At 38.5% G+C, this 18,317-nt stretch overlaps 1 protein-coding gene across 1 annotated transcript in view; it reads left to right on the top strand.

The window, feature by feature from the left end:
• SH3BGRL2 (SH3 domain binding glutamate rich protein like 2) overlaps positions 1–14,184 on the top strand; it is a 60,415-nt gene extending 46,231 nt beyond the window's left edge. Inside the window, exons 3-4 of the mRNA XM_015073996.3 lie at positions 6,039–6,119; positions 9,072–14,184. Of these exons, the coding sequence (XP_014929482.3) occupies positions 6,039–6,119; positions 9,072–9,083 (93 nt within the window). The 3' untranslated portion in view covers positions 9,084–14,184. The remainder of the gene's footprint in view (positions 1–6,038; positions 6,120–9,071) is intronic.
• The last annotated feature ends 4,133 nt before the right edge of the window (positions 14,185–18,317 follow it).

Raw genomic sequence — 18,317 nt, 5'->3', positions numbered from 1 at the left:
CATACTTAATATTTATTTTGTTTTAAAGATATTAGTATCTCTATTGAGCTGTTTAGTTGTGTGAGCATAGAGGAGGGTATGTATCTACTTTACCAAGTCCCTGTGGCTTAAAGGAGAATGACATAAATGTCAATAGCCAAGAGATTCTCTTAATTAATTTTAGCCTTTTCACTTAACTCCTCTGGGTATTTTTTTAAATGTTATTGCTGGTTCCTTTTCCTATGTTTAGTACAAAGTTTTTTCCCCATCCAGTTTCAGTTGGTGCCTGGGTAGATGTATCCTCTTGCCCTGCTATCTTGTACTAGTATGGTCAGAAATATTAAACATCGGGGGCACCTGGTGGCTCAGTCGGTTGGGCGTCTGACTTCTGCTCAGGCCGTGATCTCTCAGTTCGTGGGTTTGAGCCCCTTGTCAGGCTCTGTGCTGACAGCTCAGAGCCTGGAGCCTGCTTTGGATTCCGTGTCTCCCTCTTTTTCTGTACCTTCCCTGCTTGCACTCTGTCTCTCTCAAAAATAAATAAACGTTAAAAAAAATTAAAAAGGAAATAAAAGAAATGTTAAACATGAATTAGAAATTTAAAATCCTTGGGGCGCGTGGGTAGCTCAGTCAGTTGAATGTCTGACTTCGGCTCAGGTCATGATCTCACAGCTCGTGAGTTCAAGCCCCGTGTTGGGCTCTGTGCTGACAGCTCAGAGCCTGGAGCCTGCTTCTGCGTCTCCCTGTCTCTCTGCCCCTAACCCACTCACATTCTGTCTCTGTCTCTCTCAAAAATAAATAAACATTAAAAAAAAAAAAAAGAAATTTAAAATCGTCTGCTTTGGGCTTACCCATATTTGGTGTTTGGCACAGAAATTGCTGAATGAAGCTGTTTCAGACAATACATCTTACATACTGTACCAGGATTGCAACTGTCAACTATTTTTTCCTTCTATGTCAAGATTTTATAAAATAGAACATAGCATTAATAGTCCTTACCCACTAAATCAAGACATTCTGCTCAGAGGCTACCCTCAGGCTTGAAACAAATTTTAGGAAGAATGAGCCTCTGCCCATTTTTAGCAGCAGCAGCAGTAATTCTTGTAGTCTTAAAAAAAATTAAAATTTTTTTTTCTTCTTTTGGGTAAACCAGATTTGCTTTCGCTCATTTAGAACTGATTGCTGCCGTTTCCTTGTAGGCCTTGTATTGTTTTTATTCCCCACAGCCTCCTGTTTGGATATGCCCTTGGCATGTGGAAATAATATGAGTCTGTCACTTGTCATTGACTAAGCGTGGGAAGCAGTACAGCTTTACAGCGTGGCCGCTGTGGGTTTCCTCACTGTTCTCTTAGGGAACACTAAAAGGGCAAAGAACTTTAAGGTCTTTGTCTCAAATGCTTGTCTAGTCCATAATAGTCTAATCATGGTGTACGGGTAATGTACTTAAGTAAGCTCTGTGGAAGAATGAGACCATTGTGCATTTTACCTGTTGTAAATTTTATCATGAGCTCATAAATTCTCTTAACATTGGTTTTTCCTGGAATGCAAACAGAAGTATAGGTAACAGAAACTCCCCCCGCCTCCCACTTCTTAACAGCTATTTAGCTTGCCGTATTTTTCTTAAAATTGCAGCATTTAGATAGATGGTCTGTTAGTACCAGTGCTCAGTTATGTTGATAACATACCTATATAGTCCAGAAATTTCTCTTTTCATAGGCAGTTAGCACTAAAAACAATGTGAGTTTTTCATCTTTTGTCTTATGTGTGATAAAAATGTTCCAGCTTCTAAAACTGGGCGATTTTATCTTGAATATGCTTTGTATGTTTGTACCCTTTTCCAAAGATGATTTTAACTGATCTTTATATTTTATAGTTATAGATGGTTGATTGTGTAATTTGCAGGTGTATTTATAAACACTTTAGAGAAAGCATCTTTAACTATAAGGAATTCAGCAAGCCTATTTAGAAACTTTATATTGGGTTTTTAAAATACAATGCTTTTAACTTTGCAGTACAGAGTCTTAATATATTTTTTAAAAATAGAAGCCTGATAAGTGAAATGGATTTGATAAGAAAGTGGATCTTTCTCTTATATTGGGGAATGCCTAAGGGCATAAGAACTTACAGCTTTAATAGGACATGATTTTAAAATTTCTAATACTATTTCACTCTTAAATTATTTCAGTCATACTGTTTAATGTATTGTCTCTGAAAGGAGGTATTAACAATTAAAAAATACTAGATTTTAAATTATCCATCACCTACTCTGCCTAAATATGACAAAAAATAATTTATTAAACCTTTTACACTTTGAGATTCATCAGACTTTTAAATATCAGAAAACAAATTTACATAATTTTTAAAAACCCATAATAGAGTAGAAATAGGGTTTACTCAAATTATGTTACTCATATGAGATTACCTAAAACATGTAACATCAGTCATTAATTAGCAAACACAACTCATTTCATCTGCTTAACCTGGTGTGTGTCAGGCACTGTCCCAACATTCACTCTAAAAATTACTTCCTTTCGGGGAGCCTGGGTGGCTCAGTCGGTTAAGCGTCCGTCTTCAGCTCAGGTCATGATCTCGCAGTTTGTGAGTTCAAGCCCCGGGTCGGGCTCTATGCTTCAGAGTCTGTGTCTCCTCCTCTCTCTGCCCCTCCCCTGCTCATGCTCTGGCTCTGTCTCTTAATAATAAATAAATGTTAAAAAAAATTTTTTTTAAATAAAGAAAAATTACTTCCTTTCAATTATTCTGCTTTTATTTTATTTTTTAAAAAAAAATTTTAAGTTTATTTATTTTTGAGAGAGAGACAGAGTGAGCAGGGGAGGGGCAGAGAGAGGGGCAGGGAGAGAGAGGGAATCCCAGGCAGGCTCCACACTGTCAGCATGGAGCCCAATGTGGGGCTTGAACTCACAAACCAAGAGATCATGACCTGAGCTGAGACAAATAGATGCTTAACTGACTGAGCTACCCAGGCACCCCTCAGTTTTTCTGCTTTTAAAGTTAATTACCAAATCTTATATTTGTGTCTTTGGAAGGAGTTAATTACCTTAATGACAATTTGTAAACTGTTGGGAGGATCCAATTCAATATTCAGGTAAGAAACCTGCTTGCCATAGTGATGTTAAAGGCAGAGAAAGGATGCACCAAACAGGATAATTTCTTGAACCCCGATCAGTGAAATGGTACTCAACTGTTCGAAAATACCATTGTTGAAAAGAATGCTTATAACATTTTTGGTTCATAGGATTTTGCAGAAGTTCTGCTAGACCTGTATTAATTGTGACGTGGTTTTTCTTACAAAAAATTGTAAAATTTTTTGTAAAATTCTATGAAATCTGTAATATCCTAGAGCCACTAGAAACTCTCATAACCTCCAACTGCCCCGTTGGTGTCTTCTTTACTTGATTGTCTGTCTCATATAGTTTCTCAAACTTAACATTTTGAAACTCCACTTCAACCTTACTCTTACATCTGGTTTTTCTCTGGTCTTTCCCATCAAGTTACAAAACTCAGAGCTGCTCCAAGTCTTAATTCTCCCTAGTTCTGTCCCCCAATTCCAGAGTCGAGTATGATCAATTCTTCCTCCTTCTACTCGCTTCAGCAGCACATAGACGAAAAATTCTTCCTCCAGAATATAGAGTATGTCTCCAGTCTGTCTGCATTTCTCTCTCTCTCTCTTCACCATCATTGGTCTGGTTCAGGCTGCCACCATCTTACCTGGATTTACTACAGTACTCTTCTGACTTTTCCCCATTTTCCTTCTTGCTGGCCTGTCTGAGCCATTCTCCACACAGTTAAAATCGCTATTTTCTTAATTTTTTTTAAAAATATTTATTTATTTTTGAGAGAGAGAGACAGGGTGAGAGCAGGGGAGGGGCAAAGAGAGAGGGAGACACAGAATCCAAAGCAGACTCCAGGCTCTGAGCTGTCAGCACAGAGCCTAATGTGGGGCTCACACTCATGAACTGTGAGATCATGCCTGAGCCAAAGTTGGATGCTTAACTGACTGAGCCACCCAGGCACCCCAAATTCTCTATTTTCTTTCTTTCTTTCTTTCTTTCTTTCTTTCTTTCTTTCTTTCTTTCTTTCTCTCTCTCTCTCTCTCTTCCTTCCTTCCTTCCTTCCTTCCTTCCTTCCTTCCTTCCTTCCTTCCTTTCTAATGTTTATTTATTATTGAGAGACAGAGAGAGACAGAGCATGAGCATGGGAGGGGCAAAGACAGAGGGAGACACAGAGTCCGAAGCAGGCTTCAGACTCTGAGCTGTCAGCACAGACCCCAACGCGGGGCTTGAACTCACAAACCGTGAGATCATGACCTGAGCTGAAGTCAGACGCTCAACCGACTGAGCCACCCATGCGCCCCTAAATTCTCTATTTTCTTAAAGGAAACTAGATCATTCTGCTCCCTTACTTGGAACCCACACATGATTTCCTTTTATACTTAAGATAAAATTCAAAATTTTTTTCTTGGTTTTACATAGTCTGACCTGTGCTTATTCCTGTCAGACCTGCCAGCTTTGCTCTTCATCAGTGCTGTTCCCTGTCCTGAATCCCCTGTTCCAGTGCTTTACTTGGTCACCTGTACGTATCCTTCAGATTTCAACTTAAAATGCCATTTTTGAAGTGGGTTTTTGCTGAGCCTCCCTCTTCAGATGGATTGCTCCTTCTTAGCATGTCAAGGAAGGCCTGTCTTTAGAGGTGAACTGTATTGGGCCAGATCCTAAATGGCAGAGGGAGCTACCACCTGAAGATCTTCAGAAGGAACATCGAGTGTAAGGCCCGAGGTTGAGATGATCATGAATGAAAATGAAGCTACCTTCAAAACCACATGAGACTCAACCTGCTAAAGCATTTGAACAAGAGAGCCTCTATACAGAGTGAAAAATTAAAAGATTGTTCACCACTGAGGCATCCTTTGCAAGAAGCAGATCTTTATTCTGTAAGTCATGGTCTCTCATTTAGATTGCTAGACAGATTTCAGGAGTACTTGTGATGCCATTGGCTTGGCTCAGCAGTGGATTCATTAGGGCTTAATGACTCTGGTATACAGGGTGCCCCATAGCTGGCTTCTTCTTGGCCAAGAAGCATCACAGAAGACAAAAAGCATCGATTTCAGTGTCAGGGAGAATTGGCCCCAAATCTCAGCTTTTTCACAGATTGCCTATCAAACTTGGGTACAATATTTCTTTGCTTTGAGCCAGCCTCCAACCTGGTGGTCTGTGGTGGGATTAAATGAAGTATTGATTGTAAGGCACCTGTTATATAGCAGATGGCTAAAAATGATTCTGATCATGCTCTGCTTGCAATATTTATCCTTAGGGTCAAGTTATCAAAGGGACTTTTACAGATTTTAAGACTGCTTTACACTAACTCAGAAACCATACAATAACACATATGCAAACTTTTGAAAAGAAACAATTGATGAACATATTGGTCAGAATTTCTTGATGGCTTCTCTTGTGAAAGTAGAAAGAGAAAAATGATTCCAGGTCTGAAGCAAAGATAAATGTTATAGAGAATCTGCTTTCCTTTAGTTTTTATTTGATCTTTTTATTCTCTCTGAAGACATAGTCTGAAAGAATGTGGCAGACTTCAAAAGCAGAATAGAAGCACTTGCATTGACACATGGAGACCTTTATGGCTTTGTGTTTACCCAGTGATTTTTTTTAAAGCCCTAGATAACAAAATATCAAGAATGGAATTGGGAGTCAGCCTTTCCTATTGATGCACTAGAGTAAAATCTTAGAGTGATTTTACACAAATGTTAGTTTAGCACATGAGAGAAAGGGAACATGTTCCGGTTTCCCTTGTGTTGTCAGTGTTTTACATTTCAGTCCTATCACAGGCCTTGCATTAACAACATGCTTACCTCATCATCATACTCAGAGAAAGTTTTATGCTCAAGCAGAGCAAATCCAGTAGATTTATGTAGCTCTTCCCTGGCCTGGATGAAGCAATGGTACATTTTTTTTGTTTCCATAAAGAATTTTTCAGAAGCACCACATACCAATTATTATTTGCTTTTGTTTATTGTCTCTTCCTCTTTTTTCTAGGATTATGACAGTTTTTTTGAATCAAAGGAAAGCAACACAGTCTATTCGTTCTTAGGCCTGAAATCACGATTGGCATCAAAGGTAGGTAAAATCTTCTCTTGTTTTAAAATTCATCTCTCTTGAATTGTCCTTAGGGGTTGAGACTGAAGGTGTTAGGGGAATGCACATGTAGTCTCCTAAAGTTGTAGGTTTCACTTTCTCAAATGCACATTAGGGACTGCCCAGTGTAAACACGCACAAAGAAGCCCAGGTTTTTTGTTTTTTTCCTCCAATTTTCAACTGTTGTTGTACATTAGAGTTTATTTTTGTTTATAATTTATTTTATTTATAATCTATACCCCTTTTTTCCAAGAAGAATTTAAGGGAGTAAGTGCTTTCTGTTTCAAAGTGCAGATTTACATTTTTTGAAACAACAGAATCAAAGCCATATTTTTAAGGTTTTCTGCACATTTAACTCATTTACACTGGAAAGGAGATGGTCTGTAATAACAAATGGTCAACTTGAAAAAAAAACGCTACAGTTCCTAAACTAATCAACATGTTTTTTAAAGCTACTTTATTATGTCCTGTGTCTTTTATGGAACATAAAAGGCTCAAGCTTTTCTAATGTTTAGACCAGAAGTTATTTATATGTATTATTACAACTTTGTGAAGCACAGAGATTCACTTTCAAAATAAGAAATAGTATTTCTTTATGAAATAAGATAATATTTTGATTATTCCCTCCTTTAAAAAATACTGGGTTTTTTTCTGATCATGAAAATAGCCTAGGTTCATTTAGAAAGATTAGGAAAATATACAGTAGAGTAGAAAATAAAAATCACCCATTATTCCGTCACCCAGAGATCAGCATGTTAACTTTTTGTGTGTGTTTTTCCTTGCAATCTTTATATACAAAGCAGTTGAGGTTTTGACTGTATTTCAAGTGAGACTGAATTCTAAAACGTCTATTTTTAACACTGAATTGAAATGAGAGTACATTACTGGGTACTTTGATGTCTGTAAGTAATAGGTCTTTTGAGGCTACCCAGGATTTGTACCCTTTCTAGAACACCTATGGAAGGAAAGCAGAGACCATGAATAATATAAATTATACACCAGCACCTGCAGTTCAGAGCCAATGTGAAATCTTGCTTTGTTTTTACATTAGTAAGTCCACAGATGGTTGTGGGTGGTTTCCATGCATATGTTTTAAACAGTGGCAAAACCCACACATGTAATATTTAAAGGTTCTTAAAACTATTTTTATAAAGATGGAACATTGGAATACTTGTTAGGAAAATTGTAGTATTTTTATAACATATCTCATCCAAAGATATTAAACAATCCAGATTTATCTTCAAAGAACTGGAAAAAACTGGGGTGGGAGTAATCTAATGGACACATAAATCTAGTGGACATTATTATCTATGCAAAAACCTTTAAAAAAAATACTGTGTGTTTGCCATCTTTGTTCTCATTTTTCCTGAAGATGTAAATTCCTTGGAGACTTGAGGGCTGACTTTTTTACTCTTTAAAAATATTTATTCTCTCATGAATTTCTCAGAAAGTCCATGATCTATAAAACATGCGTTTTCACATGACTTGTGGTCATAGTATTAAACTTGGTCTTGATGCCATTGACATTTACTTGATTTCAGTAGATCATTCCAAAGGCCCTGGGCAACTCCACCCATTCAGCCCACCTATTCAGGCCCCCGAATCAGTCCTATGAGCAGGAGCACATGGAAGTAGAGTATAAGTCCATGGTGCACTGTTTGTACCACCCTGTCTTGTGAATCTTTCAGGGCCTTAATGGTTAATAGCAACTCACACTTTATCTGCAGAGGGGAGAAAGAAAAATATCTTTAAGAGTAATTCAACCTTTTCCCCCTTCCTACTTATTTAAAAAAATTTTTTTTAATGTTTATTTATTTTTGACAGAGAGAGACAGAGACAGAGACAGAGTGTGAGCAGGGGAGGGGTAGAGAGAGAGAGGGAGACACAGAATCCGAAGCAGGCTCCAGGCTCTGAGCTGTCAGCACAGAGCCCGATGTGGGGCTCGAACTCACGAGCTGCAAAATCATGATGTGAGCCTAAGTCTGACACTTAAGCCACCCAGGTGCCCCCTTTTTTTTTTTCCTGAGTGTACACACTCAGTCCACAATCCACACTCAAAGGCCTAGACAGAGCATTCACAGGGAGAATGTACTAAAAGGTGGAAGCCCTCTTTTCTCCTTTCCTTCCCTACCCTCTCTGCAGTATATGTACATAAACAATAGGGCTAGAAAGCCTGCCAAGGAACGTATAAAAACACTGTTAGCATCTGTGATTGCTCTTACACAGTGACAGAGAAGAGAGATGATAGGAAAAGAACGTCACAACTTCTTAAGATGGTACCTAGGAGAAAAGGAGGCCATTTCACCAATAATTTTCAGGTAGAACACCATCAGGTTTCTTGTTTAAATAGACTCAAGGCAGGGCCTGGAGAAGTTTCTGCTTTGGGATCCCTGCTATTCAGGGGTGATCCTCAAAATATGTCATAACTACTAAATCCTGGGCACTGAGCAGCCCCAGCTCCCTAGAGCAGGTCTCGGAAGCCGCCTTATGCCAGGTGTCTGTGTTGTGGTTGAAACATGGAGCTGTCACGGGGGGAGGGCCAGAGGTGGCACTTGGGGAGTTGGGGCGGCAGCATATTTTGGCCATGCTGGTGCTGTTCTTCAGCTATGGTCGCCCTCTGCAGGCCCCCTGAGTGGAGGACCCATGCATGCCCCACTCACCTGGGTACGAGTGGAACAGTGCCTCTGAGAGCAGTCTCGGCAGTCTCTGGAAACATGTGGCTTCTTTCCACTTTTATATGTGGGAGGTCGGTGGGATATCATAAATCTGTGCTGATCCTGAATGCTAGGATTTGCATTCCTCAATCACATGGGGGTGATTATTATGATTTCCAACATCGCCATTCCTGACATTTAAAATGTCATTGCCAGGGTTAATTTTCTTGTCAACCCAATGCAATAACTGACTTTTTTCTTTCTTTTTTTTAATAAATAGACAGAATCTTAGAGAAGACAAGTGGAAGATGACGGAGATGCATTTTGGAGCACCCCCTGGTACTCAGCACACACCTGCTTACCTAATGCATCACTGTGACTAAAGCCACATGCATCATCAGTAACTTTGCTTGCCATGGAGAGGTGTTTTAGGAAGACATGGGTATAATGGGGGATTGCATGATTGCTTAAAACCAAATCAGGACTGTGGTGGGTTTTTTGTTATTTTCAGAATTGCCTGCAGCTGCCTCATTCACCTGGAGGTACTAGATTTTACCTGTTACAGGTGTGCTTCCTTAATGACTGAAAAATAAGTGGGTGGGACCACTGGAGAGAAAATGTTGGATCTGCCCTGGGCTGTATTTGATGCCAGTATTGTTCAGACTGGCCTCTCTTTAAGCTGCCTGGATTGTATCCTCGAAATTAGTTTGCCAGGCTATTAGAAATCTTTTGATCAGAAAGAAAGATTTGCTGGTTGACAAAGAGCTGAAAAATTTGCTGCAAAATCACAAATGTCACGATTCTGGTGCTTTGTAATAGCACCTATAGAAAAAGTTAGATGTTCTGGCTGCCTTTGGTGATGGACACTTATTTCCATAAATCCTCCAAATTCCTACAGATGTTTCCAAAAATCACTGCTGCAACTATGTGTGATCGGGACCAAGTTACAGGGATAAAAATAGTTGCTATTTTGTAAAAGATAGGCTTCTTTATCTCTTGCAAGAGAAAAATTTCATTTAAATATATAAGACAGCTTAAAAGGTATATTTTAGAAGGTGTACAAATTAATTAGATAGTAAATTTATAGGGAAATTACCTGACTCCTATCTGAAGGGATTTTCAGCTCTAGCAACTTATTTATGCATAAATAGCATATTTTTAAATGCAGCTTCCCTAACTAATAGCTGCTTAGTCTATTTTGTGAATGGATTATATTTTTTTGAGAAAAGGAAGATCTTGGTTGGATATATTTTGTGAACCCTTGATGAGGTTTACTAAAAGATACTAATATTGTGGTACAGTTTAATTTTTTTCCTGTGTTGCTTTTCATTGAACCTCTAGCTTTGCTCACATATCTGACCAATGTACGGTCCCAGATTTTTCAGAGTAATGTAGATACATGTTCTCATTCCATATATGGCTTCCAGTGGGCTTTCAGAGCAGTGTATATGAGAAAAAGGCTGTCAGAGAGTAGCTCTGAATTGTACTTGGCATGTAAAATCTCTACTCCCTTTGGAGTGGATGCTGAACATGTCTACTCCGTTAGGGCAGAGGCTGCTTTTCTCCATCCTTATCCCTGCTTACAGTCTTCAGAGTTTTTAATTGCCAAACATGAGCAGTCTTAAATAGGATAAATTCCAAGAGGGCTGCCTAAAATATCCTGCTGTTCTAAGCATCCCAATGCAGGACTTGTTGGTCAGATTCTGAGCAGGATGTAAGAAATTGAAAGAATAGAAGAAAGCCCTGTCACATGTGTTGTTTCATCCTCCAACTAACTAAATGTGGACTACTCTAAAGGACTTGTTGAATGCTAAAGCTGAAATCCCAGCCTGAGATTTCCAGCCCAGGACTACAACCAGAAGAAAAGCATGCCACAGATTTCTACTTGACTAGAACAAATACATGATCCACGATTTTCTCTCCAAGGAAAGCTGTTGTGAAATTATGGGTATTACTGTTTAGTTGGCATTATTAAATAAGTTCCAGGTCATATTCCGTTTGCTAAATCCCAGGGACTATCCAGGAAACTTTTTTTTCAACTGGATACTGTGTTTGAGTAAATGAGTCTTCTGATAAGACCTAGACTTTCATTTTCAGATATCAACAATTTTCAAAGTTTAATGCTACAGTGAGCTAACTTACATTAGTCTTCTCTTCCCAGTGAGTGCTAAGAACCAACTTGGTAAGATTGAGGGAAATTCTGGGGTTGTGGGATCAACATGATATTTGCTAGACTAAGACAGCTACTCACGTTTGTTCATCTTGAAACTTTTGAATTACTGTGGTCACAGTAGGACCAGAATGGCTCTCCTGAACAGACTAGATGGATAGTAGTGCTAAATTGCTACCAGTTACACATCGTCTAACGCTCACCCCGCCTTTTTTTTTTTTTTTTTTTTTTTTTTAATCAGCACAGAACTAGGAGAGACCAGTCCTGGCTGGTATTGTACTTGTTATGAGTGAGGTAAAAGCACACGGTATGGCGTTTACCGCAATACTTGGGCTCTGCAGAGTAATGACATATTGCCTTCTGGGACCACATTGTATTCAGAGAATATTGTTTCTTTACTTGTACTGTTTTACCAGCTAAATTCCAAACATGTAATGATTCTTGTTCCCTTCTTTAACTAACTGCCTTTAGATTTGAATATTCACAGTCTTGAAAACCTAGGAAAGAACTAGGTGGGAATATTGGAGACATAGATGTAGTATCAAAGGCATTTCAAGACAATTTTTATTTCCTGTAGTAGGCTTATTGGGACAAAGGAAATGTGCTGCTAAAAATAAAATGCCATTTTAAAATTAGATCAAATACAGAGTGCCATCCTGCTAGGTATATGCAGACCAAAAGAAAATTTAGTTGGGAAAATAAATTCTTCCAAATTCTGGTGTTCTATTAAAATCAAAGAGGATAAAAGGAAGATTTTTTTTTGTCTCTCAGGCTCTGATACACTTTAGATTTGTTTCTGTTTTATAGATTCCTTCAAACACCTAGATGTTTTTATATTACATGAATTTAATAATGAACTAAACTTATTTTTGTCCTTTGTTATTTAAAGGTACCAAAGCCTCTTTCTGTTTTTTTATTTTAATTTGATTTTGCTACATAGCATTTTGCTTTTTCTAGAAATGCTTTTCATATAACACCTTTTCTTAAGTGTCAGGGCCTACTTTGATCTGCATAATTATTGTTTTTAGATTTCAATGTGTATGTGTTTGTCTCAAAAGGCATTGGTGAAATCTCAGATTTTCTATTCAGCATTAAAAAGGAATAAATTCCAGGAAACATGTATTCTGAAAATGGAGTGTTTATTCCCTACCATTTTTTTAATGTTTATTCATTTTTTGAGAGAGAGAGAGAGAGAGAGAGTGCGAGTGGGGGAAGGGCAGAGAGAGAGGGAGACACAGAAGCAGGCTCCAGGCTCTGAGCTGTCAGCACAGAGCCTGACGTGATGCAGAGCTTGAACTCATGAACCACGAGTTCATGACCTGAGCCAAAATTGGACGCTCCACCGACTGAGCCACCCAGGCACCCCTTCCCTACCATTTCTTATACCTTTTCTAATTTTAGTTCTGTATTTGGTTGAAGACTTCCTGTTTTGTTGGGATGCTATATTTCTACCCCCATTTGTGAATCTCATACCTGAATGCTGTGGGTTACTTGGGAAAATGCAGATGGATCATCTGACCATTCGAGGAGACATTCATGTTTGTGGTCCTCTGTGTGTTTGTGTTGGGAGGTGATCACAGAATCATCTCCGACAGTGACCCAGGACGGCATTAAATCTCTTGCTCCCTTGGTTGGTTCCAACAGATGACTGTGGTTTCCTGCATACACTGAAGCTGGATTGGTGGATTTGTTCCCTTAATTGGGTGCAAAAAACCAAGTACAGTGTTGCTGCAACCCTTAAATAGCACGGCCCCCTCTGATACAGCCCTCTCTGAAAGCAGAAGAAAGCATTCTGAAGGCAAAGTCTGAGGCTGATCTCATCTCTGAGCTATTTCAAACCTTAAACACCAAGACAGAAGGAGGGTGAAGGAGAAGATAAAAGAGAACAGGCTGTCAGTTTGCAGGAAATGTGCTAAATTGTGAAAACAAATAAGCCAAAGTAATCACTGCCCACTTGTAGGCCACATTTCAGTTTCCCTGGTCTTTCTAGAAATGCAGGTCAGGTTAGTTTGGTCATTCTTTCAATCAGCATTTGCTGAGCCCCTGGAATGTAATGGGCACTATCTGGGTGGCACTATCTGTCTCCATCCTGAAGGAGGAGAGAAACAGAGAAGCAAGAGCAGCAGTTACTACAAGTGGTGAATGATAGAGTCAAGGTCAGTTTATGGCGCTCCAGATGACAGTTTGTCTTCTGAAACATTACGTGCAATTTTTTTTGTTTGTTAGAATGCTTTCTGGTTTAAAAATTGTTTCCTGCAATAGAATACACACACACACACACACACACACACAAACATAAAGAGTAATAAAAAAACCCATGTGTGCCTGCCACCAGCTCATTGCCTCTCCTTTGAGGCACTGTGTGCTCTTCTCTGGCCCTATCCCATCCCTGTTTTGAGAGTGGGTCCCCTGTCCTGAGCTCTGTTGATCATAGCCTTTCTGTCCTTTATCATTTTACCTACATGTATATACCTTTAAATAATAATAAATGGCATTAAACTGTATTCTTCTGTCATTTGTATGTTCATTGCAATTGGGCATTATCATTTTGTAACAAGTATCCTGTTTATTTTCACTGCTATGTATTACTTCATTGTATGACTGTATCAAAATTTTTCCCTTCTCCTGTTGCTGGATATTGAACTACATCTTTCTTTGAAAAAGAAAAAGGCAGTGGAGCATTCTTTTTTATGACTTCTGGTGCACATACCCAAGAGTGAATGTATTACCTTGAGTAGAATTGCTGTGTCGTACAATAAAGCACATTATCAACTCTAATAGATAAGGCCAAATTGTTTGCCAAGGTCATGGTACCAACTTACACTTTCACTGGTATCCTAGAATTTTCAGTATTCGAGATTATTGCCAGTGTTTGGGATCATCAGAATCAAATTTTTGACAAGCCGAAAAGTGTAAAATGATATCTCATTGTGGTTTCATTTTGCACATATTTGATTACTAATAAGCTGAACATGTTTCATTATGGTAATTCCTAAGTAGGAATTTGGAAATTCTTCTTCATGTCTCTTACCCTTTTTCCTATTGTGTTCTGTTTTTAATTGTTTTTAAAAGTTCTTTATACTTACCTTTTATCAGTTAACACTTACTTAACTATTAAAGAGAAACTATATTTAGAGTAGAAAAATCTTCTGAAGCTATTTACAGAAGTATGAAAAGCATGTGAAATTTTATTCTGTTTGGAAAAAATAAAGCTAAATGTATATATTGTGTGTTCTGATTGTGTGCTAATTTTCAGCTTGTCAACATATTAGCCAAGAGAAGACATACCTTGGAAACCACTATTATGCTCTAGCAGGGTTCTTTCTCTGAAGCTATTTTAAGGCTCATCAATTCTAGTTATTTGGTAGCAAATTAATGTCATATTTGGTTTTCTGCAACAAGATTTTATCAAAAGGAAATCTTTATATAGACTGCATATTTATATATGCACAGTTCCTTGGTATACCAACATATAGAGACTTAACACTAGGCCAAAATGATGTTATACTTAAAAGGACATTAGAAAGGTTTATTTAAGTCACAGGAGATTGTTTTCGAACCTGTACTCATAATTAAATAATCCCTAAGCTGAATGAGATAGATCTGTATCCTGTGAATATAACCCAGTGTGTTGTCTGTATATCTTGTTTTTGTGTGTATAAACTGGTGGGTATTAAGAACAAGAAATTACAATGTAGCCTTGTCTTCTGAGGCTTCTGCTGACCAGTAGATAGCATTTTTAATAGACTAAGGACCTGGGCATACTAGAAGACTTAGTATGAAAAAAAGAATGTAAACTATCATATTTTTAGATTGATTACATTTTTAAATGATAATATTTTGGATATTTTGGGTTAAATTAAATATTAAAATTAATTTCACTTTTTCTTAAGGTGGCCACTATAAAATGTTCAATTACATGTATGGCTTGCATCATAGTTCTATTGGACAGTACTGTTCTGTACCAGCCTCTTTACCTGAATTTACAATAGAATTTACAAAATCTGCAAAGTATCTCCTTCCTTCGTTTGTAAAATGAAAGAAAATGTGAACATCTTTTGGAATAGAATTTTCTAATCCTTCTGCCAAGAGAAATGTTTTTCTCATTTTGCTTTTTTGCCCTTCTAGCTTAAAGCACTTTCGTAGTGAAGAGGAGTAATCTGTGTGTGTTGTAATATGGGGGCATCTCTCTGTGTATCCAACCTCTTGTTCGTTTATTGTCTTACAAAGTTGGTGTCTTATATTGAATTGGTTCACATCTGTGAACAAAGGCATGGTGGTTTGTGTGTGTGTGTGTTTTCTTTTTCTTAAGAGGGAATTTAATGAACCATACAGATGCATCTATAATCTGCAAAACAGTGATGAGTATCAGTAGGATTTTATCCTAGTTTACCTAAAATGTTAACTGTCTGTATCTGTAAAACTCATTTGAGCTCATAAGAATATATGGATAATCTGCTTTTTGAAAGTTTCTTTCTGGGCTCATTGCCAAATGTTAAAACAGAATGGGAGTATTAAGGAAAAAGATCTGCCTTTCTTTGCCCAGGGTTTGAAACCATTTTCTTGTTTCTACTCTTAGCAAGATAATTTTTGGAGAAAACCTGTATTATTTGTTATTGAAATAATTGATGGTGACAGTTGTTAAGTAGGAGAATTTGCAAGTCAAGAGATGCCAACTGTGTTTCATGTAGCTGCTTTGTGTGTTGCCTTGGGGCTCATTATTTGTCATTCTCCTGAACTACCATACCTATGTAGGATTTATCCTTTGAGGATGGATGGAATAACTCCATAATTTGTCTGAGATGCATTATAGATGAACATTTTTCATGTTAATTTGACTTAGCTTATTGATGTTATTATCCCAAGTCTGTTAAATTGGGATAGTATTTTTCTCCATTATCAGTCCATTTCATTCCATGTACTGATCACATCACTAGGTTGAAATATAGATTCTGGGCTCTGGGACAGCCTATAACTAGATTCAAAGATGACTCTGAGATCAATAGCTGGGGCAAAAAGACCAGTAATTTGGCATTGATTCTGTTATCCTAGACCAGACTTACCGTTTTTTCTCTCCCTGCCTATCTTTAGTGGTAAACCACTCTTAAACAATCTGCTCCTGGCCACAGATATGGCCAACTGGTATGGGTAGCAGAAGTGATGATAACAGCAATATTTTTACTCCCCAGGAGGGACTCCAGCTGCAGCTTCCCTCACTGTACTATGCTACACGCCTAGTAAGCGTTTATTATTACACTATGGCAATCATAAATGATAAACTGAATATTGACAGATTTCCCAGCCTCATCATGAGGTGACTGGGCAAACAGAATTTTAACAGTTACATATTTGGCAGGTGAAATGACTACAGCATCCAGACTTGTGGGTGGTTGCTGAATGACAACTGGAAACTTGTTCCCTATCATTAACTCATTTGGGGACCAGGGTACCTCTGAGACGATTCCATAAGGACTCAGTCCTCTAGAACCCCAAAACGTAAACATCTACAGGGAGGGTGGACAGAGGTACTACTGGAATTAGATGGATATGCAGGCAAAATGACAAGTTGTGATAGCGGAATTTGGGTGGAAGTGGTGTCTACCTAAAGAATTGGCTGTCTTCCTGAAAATGGGTAATTTTAGCAGAAAATAGATTTCAAATGTTGGTGAAGGTCTGTTTTTCCCCAATGTTTTCACCATTGCTGAAAACTGTTTATTGCATTCTCATTGCAAATAACCTTTTATTGGGTAATATTTTCAGTATAGTTCTAATTTACATTCTAATTTTTTGCTGATTGGAAGAGTATCCTTTGCATGATTTGTGTTGAACTAAGAGTCACCAAATAAGCTGTCCAGCCAAAGCCCAAGAATTCTGTGTGCTAGGAAGTCATTTTTTTGTTGTTGTTGTTTTAATTGGTATGTCAGCTTGTATCTTTCGCCTGGTAAACATCTGAGAAAGGAGAGAATAGCACTTTCCTGTTTCAGTGAGGGTATCTCACTGATATAACTACCAGTCACCAGTTAAGCCCAAATACGATGTTATAAAAACCAGATCCGTTGTCTCTAATCCTGTATTAAGACCAGTGTGTGAGTTTGATGAGACTCAGTGTTTACGTTTGCATGATGATGAAAGTGTGGTACTCTTTGTAACTCTTTGTAAATGTTCACTGTTTAGTATCTCGGAAGTTGCTTTTCTTGGTGTTTTTATTTATTTTTATTTTTATATTTATTTTTTTAATGTTTATTTTTCAGAGAGAGAGAAAGAGAGCATTAGTGGGGGAGGGGCAGAGAGAGGAGACAGAGGATCCAAAGCAGGCTCTGCACTGACAAGCAGAGTCTGATGCTGGGCTGGAACTCACAAACTGTGAGATCGCGACCTGAGCTGAAGTCGGACGCTTAACCCACTGAGCCATCCAGACGCCCCAGTGTTTTTTTACTGTATACCATTTGATTTGGGTCAGGTTTATTAAGAGAGGAATTATAAAAAGAGAGAGAGGAATTAGTGTATGTCCTTTTTAACTTGTATAAATAAATTTGTTATATAAAACCTGTCCTTTCAGTCAAATAAAATACATGGCTTATTAGTATGTGTTTTAGTCTATTTTAGTATGTGTTTAGTCTATTTGGTAATTAAAAACATGGCCATGAACTGAAAAGTCTAGTTTTCTTATTGTATCACTAGTAACTTCTATTCCTTGTGTCCTTTCTGCTGACAGTTACCAGTTGCTAAGTAAAATGTGTTTTATCAGTCCGTTACCAACCAGGAGATAAACACCACATGGTTATTTAAACAGTAAGTTAAATATAAAGAATCACCAAACAGTGATAAAGGAGTGACTATCAGATACAAGGAAAGCATATCGTACCCTGTGGCTTAGGGAGAATACCCGAGGAAGGACAAACTCAGAAGAGAAGCTGGGCCTCAGAGCTCCTTGGAGAAGTTATATTTGCAGCTCACTAGAGGGCACAGAGGTTCACTGGTTTCCCCAAGTCTACAGTCACCACGCAACAGGAAGCTACCTCGAGTTATGGCGAGGCATGTGTGCTTGCAGAGGGAGTGGAGATGCCACTGCAGACAGAAGACCTGGAGCGTGTCCATGTCAGGGGGCTGCAGGGAGGTTATTGCCAGGCCAGAGCTCAGGGTCGATGTGGGGCCATGTGCTCTGGGGCCACGTGCCTTGAGTTAAGGCAGCACTATCAGACCCACACCAGTGACCCACTATGCAGCAACCGCACAGGAGAGCCGCCTTCCTCCTGTGGTGTCCCTCCCTCACCCTCCAACTGAGAAAGCTTCACGTCCTACTCGTGAGCGACACCTGCTTAAAGGAATTCTGTCCACTATTAGCATGTGGTGGAG

The sequence above is a fragment of the Acinonyx jubatus genome, chromosome B2 (genome assembly GCF_027475565.1).
Source record: "Acinonyx jubatus isolate Ajub_Pintada_27869175 chromosome B2, VMU_Ajub_asm_v1.0, whole genome shotgun sequence".
NCBI lineage: Eukaryota > Metazoa > Chordata > Mammalia > Carnivora > Felidae > Acinonyx > Acinonyx jubatus.
This window is presented reverse-complemented; position numbering and strand designations above follow the sequence as displayed.